Raw genomic sequence first — 5,532 nt, forward strand, 5'->3', positions numbered from 1 at the left:
CTATTTTATAATGTTTTGTATTATGGAGAGAAAAAATTTTCTATATTCATTTTTCCATTAATGCACACATATTCATTCATTTCATCATATAGTTTCTAGTCTTCATAATATCAGATTTATTTAACATTTTTAGATTCATAGAAATACTTATTTAGCATTTGCATGTTTAGGTCACATAGCAGACTACTTTTGAATATTAACTGTTGGAGATGTTTTCATTTTTAATTATGCCTAACAATGGCAAATAATTCAAGATATTATTTTTTAACATCAAATGCAATTTGTTCAAAGTTTACATTAATCTTTCTCATAACAAGTCACTTCGATTTTGTCTTCCTGTCATACTGAAGAATGAAAATGTAATTTCCCAGAGGCTTTAAGAATTGGGGGAGTATTAAATGTAGCTGAAATTAAGTGATTAATAATTTACTTTTGGGTCATGAATCAACTTCATGGGATCCTAAGAATCATTTGCAACCACAGAAGAACTAGCAGAAACAATGCGCCTTTTTGACTTGAAAACTCGCAAAGGTTGGCTGCCCAACCTAATTAAACTTCAATCTTCTGCTACCAAATTTACTTCTTCTTTGTACTGAATTTCCTCAGATCTTCTTGACAGGAAAATGTCACTTTGCCTGACAGCTGATAGACAGGTTATGTAGCACCATAATTGGAGAGAAAAGTCTAGCTTAAAGCTGCTTAATTTAATGGCTATGTGTAGGACTTTTCCCTCTCTCTTGCTCAACCTTGTTTTTCCTTCTCTTTTTTCTGTTCTCTTCTCTTTTTAAGGTTTCTAAGACAGGCAAAATAGGCCTTAGTAAATAGGCCCAGTGCCATTTTCCCCCTGCTTCCTCCAGAGGTAATTATCTTACTCCATCAATAGTGCTGTCAGAAATTGGGCATATAATTCAGCATTTAAATGAACAAGCAATGTAATATTTCCTGTCTCCCAGTGGAATGCTTTGCAGCTCACATTCTTCTCTGTCACTGGCTCACACATGATGTATGTCCCATACGCAGTCCTTGAATGCCTTCTCTCCCTTGTGTTTCATTGCAGATGTTGGCTCCGACTTGACACCTACTTCATTTGGAGTTTTATAGGACCGGCGACCTTGATAATTATGGTAAGAATCCCTAATTAACTGTGTTTCTCATGCCAGAAAATAAAACTTTCACTTTCCCTGTACTGTATATATTTAATTTACATAGGTTAATTTGGAGAAAGCATGTACATATTTGACACTACATAACTCAAGCAATTAGACACTCATTATAATCCACTTTTCCATTGTAAATACCAGTGGGAAAAGAAAACATGCATTTGCAGGAGATTGTGTAATGCTGTGGAAATTCCAGAGTCCAAGCTAATAGACTACATGTGGTTTCTTTGCATTTGAAAAGAGAGTACTAAGTTTGATAACTGTTTTCCTGTCTTATTCATTCTTATTGGAAATTGGAATAGAATCAGAAATAGAGCAGGAAAGAAATGTCCTTAATTTTGTATATTGTAACATAGATCTTAGACTTTGAAATTTAGAAAGTCTTTTGTCTCTGAGAAGGAGCACTAGAGATATTGTGTGCCAAATACTAGGCTACTAACATAAATGTCCAGCACTTTGAATCCTCTAACTACTCTCCAGAAAAAAAGAAGAGATAGTCTGCTCCTGTTAAGATTTAAAACTTCAGAAACCCAATGGGTATTTCCTAAGAAAGGCATAACAAGCAGAATAAACAGAAAAATATTTTTATTTTTATATGCATCACATTTTTATTTCAAATATGACTTATATCTCTTAATTTAAATAAAATTTTTTGTGTTATAGTTTATAAGTTGTTGTGTTGTTATGTACCATCAAGTCAGAACTGATCCATAGCAGACCCTTCAGTGGGTTTTCAGAATCAGTTCATCACATGGAGGAGAGTCCCCATTCTTTTTCCATGAATTTGAACCTTGTGCCTTTGAGTTGGCAAGGCAATTGTTTATCACTTTGCCACCAGGGTTCCTTAGTTTATTTGCAGAATTTTAAAATACAAAATTTTTGTTTATTTTTTTCCTGAGTGAATTGTTGGCTTAATGACTTGAAATTAAATGCAGCTTTAAAACCTCAGCTGAAATTCTGGTGGTAGGGAGTATTTAGGAATTGAGAAATTTCTAATACTTTAGAAATGTAATCAACCCACTCCCTGCCTTCAAGCAGTTTTGCCTCATAGCTGACCTTCATCAGATTTCCTATGCTATGAATTATGGAGGCAGACTGTTCATTTTGGACAAGTGACCTTGGTGTAAGCAGCCCAACACTTAACAACACCACCAGAGCTCCTATGTTATATCATATACATACCCTTTATATATGTACAATATAAGAGAATGTATTGCATATCACATAAGTATATGAATCATATCATGTAGGTTTGTGTATAATAGATACATATATATGTCATAGAGTATACCATATATAGACATATATAATAATATATAGTGTCTAGTGTTATATGTTATATTGTATATGTATTACAAAAACTGTGAAGATGGCACAGGGCTAGGCAGCATTTCATTCTGTTGCACATGAGGCCACTAAGAGAGTTGACGTGATGACATCTAACAACCTAAGCTGCATACTGTATAATGCACCTAGTAAGGAATATGCAATTGACTGGTATTAAACATGTCAACTAAGGACTGCTATAGTGCTTAAAACAATTACAGCACTATTTCAGCACAGAAAAATAAGAATAACAAGCAAAAGTAGAATAAACCAGAAGAGCCTTGTTATATATCATCGAGTCACCCGTGACTCATAGCAACCCTAAGTACAATAGCTTTGAACGCTAGCCTTTCCTAAATTGAAGAGCCTTAAGTCAGTTTAAATAAGTTTTTCCACCAACAGGGCCACTTCAAATTGGGGCTTTTTTGGACTTTTTGACACCGGTTGGCTCCAGCTGATAGTGACCTTCTATCAGGCTTTGGAGGCTGTAAATTGCAGCAGAAGACTGTGAATGTCCTGTGGAACCATGTATGGCTTCAAACTGCCTGAGAAAACAACATTTGAGTTAGCAGCATAACTTCCTTCAGGCTATGCCATCAGATCCACCACTAATTATATATTTTAAAAGTTTTCATTCTTCTGTCTTTTGGAAGTTGTGATGGTTGATAAAGGATTGTGGATTTATAGTGTTTATATTTGGACTTTCCAGACTGTATGAATCACAAAACATGGAAAAAAAATATATATGGTTATAAAGGACAATTCAATACGTATTTTGGTTTTGTTTGTTTGTGTTTAGTTTTAGAGGTTTTTTAGCAAATTTTTCATGTATATGGTAAACAGAATTTTCACTGCCTCTTTTATTTTGTTTAATTGAAAAATTTTTCAGCCATCAGAGATTAAGACTCATACTTATTACACTTAGAGTTTGCACTAGATTTTATCCAGCATGCTTCAATACCAATAATTTTAAAACATATTAATTTTACTGTTTATGTATATTTTTAAATTACAATAATTGTTATTCTATTCCTAAACAATGTTTGGGTAATGTTCAGTGTGCAAATAGTAGCACATCTGAAATATTTTTTTTCCTTTAAAAACACACACTTGTGAAGAGTTTGGCTTGTTTTAAAATTTGTGCAGCACCATTCCAACTGCTGCTGATTTTGCATTGTGTGCATTTGGCACAGTGGTACTGTGTCACTCAGTGCATTCCCAATTCCCCAAACTGGCTTTTTGCCTTAACTAAAATACTAGGCAATCATCTATGATCCAATCTCTTTAAAAATGTAGTGAGAACTAATTTCCCAGAACAGCTCAACTATTACAGGCGTCTGTAATAGATGCCTTTTTAATTTTTTTCCCTATTTCAGTTATGCTACATAACACTACCTTTTATATTCCAGCTTAACGTAATCTTCCTTGGGATTGCTTTGTATAAAATGTTTCATCACACTGCCATACTGAAACCTGAGTCAGGCTGTCTTGATAATATCAAGTAAGTGGTTTCCCTTTTTGTTTTCCTTTGGCTGCCTTAATTTTGATACCCTTAAAATTTATGTCTCAATACTTTCTATGTACTTTGTAAAAAAAAATCTTAATAAGGCCCAGAAGGTCATTGTCTTTACTGAATAAAATATCCTAATGTATTAGTCTTATATTAATTATTTATTATATTATTTGCTGGTAAGATCCTGAGGTAACTTGATGTATCAGAAAGTAAGTGCAGTGAAGCTTAATTTTGAGAGAACTTTTATTTTTTATTTTTGTCATAAGCAGTGATTTAGATGATGCAGGTTTTTAATATCTGCATGTACTTATTTCATCCTGAAGCAAATTGAATTTTTAGGTCAAGGCAGACTGTTACTTCTTAGAGCAGAAATCGCTTCTGTTTCCTATGCTTTGTCCACTCCCTTCTTCAGAGCAATATGGTGAGAGCAAATGATTGTACCTGCACAGGACAGGAGGAAGATTTTGCCCTTTGAAAGAAGAATTTTGAGGTTAAGAGTCTGAAAATTTAAATCAAAACCCCAAATATAACCACCCATCTATCAGATACAGAAGGAAACTTCATCTCCCCCCATACACACAATTTTCTGGATTATAAACTGTTAAGCACTTTTGATTGACCATTAAATACAGAATTTAAAACTTTTCACTTTTCCAGTTTTTAAACTTTCTGTTCCACTTCGAAATATTAGCCTATACCGTCTGTAACTTTCAAGTTTAACATTAACTTTCATGTTTTCTTTTACCTAAGTTTTGTTCTCATGTGCTCAGAAAGTCATATCTATATATATTATTGTGGTTGTATATCGTTGAGTAAGGACTGAATAATAACTGACCCTCCAGCTCAATTACAGAGGCAGTAAATTGCTAGGCAAATATCAAAGGAGCTGCTGGATTCAAACCATGTACCTTTGCGCCATTCCTTACCATTTGACCACCAGACCTCCCTGTATGTAAAATAATTACATTACAACCCAACACTACTAATACTCTCTAGTAGTATACAAAAAGATGCTAATTTACATTTCTGAAAAGTACTTGAATTCTTTGATATAGCCAACAAATTTTCTTGTTCTTTCAAAGTCAATGTCATTTGATACATAGCAACATTTATTCTTTGACACATATCCTGTATTAAATTATATTCTTATGTATTTTCTCCAACATCATCTAACTTGTCTAAATTAATTTGTTTAAATAAATGTGAAGTTATGAAGTCACTGTATCTTATATGTGCTTCTGATAATCTCTTTAAAATATCTAAGGTATCACTTGTGCCACTAAAGGCTTTCATTGAATCTTTACAGGATATATTAGTACATTAAAGCCTTTAGTGACAAAGGTACATTAAAAAGTTAATTTTCTTGGAAAAAATATGCCTAAATCAATTGAAATGAGAAATAAAGAATTAAAAACAACAATAAAATTATAAATGAGTAATAATATTTATGTCTTTTAATACCAATTAATAGAGATAATAGCCATAATAATACTTAATTATAAAAAGTTAAACTATTACTTGCATGGACTATTT

At 32.9% G+C, this 5,532-nt stretch overlaps 1 protein-coding gene across 1 annotated transcript in view; it reads left to right on the forward strand.

Annotated features, from left to right (window-relative positions):
• Positions 1-5,532, forward strand: part of LOC102863523 (latrophilin-3-like) — an 807,096-nt gene that overhangs the window by 699,041 nt on the left and 102,523 nt on the right. Inside the window, exons 18-19 of the mRNA XM_006891975.1 lie at positions 1,058-1,124; positions 3,896-3,987. Of these exons, the coding sequence (XP_006892037.1) occupies positions 1,058-1,124; positions 3,896-3,987 (159 nt within the window). The remainder of the gene's footprint in view (positions 1-1,057; positions 1,125-3,895; positions 3,988-5,532) is intronic.

This window comes from Elephantulus edwardii, unplaced genomic scaffold, assembly GCF_000299155.1.
Source record: "Elephantulus edwardii isolate Elephantulus edwardi_28Jun2011 unplaced genomic scaffold, EleEdw1.0 scaffold00107, whole genome shotgun sequence".
Lineage (NCBI taxonomy): Eukaryota > Metazoa > Chordata > Mammalia > Macroscelidea > Macroscelididae > Elephantulus > Elephantulus edwardii.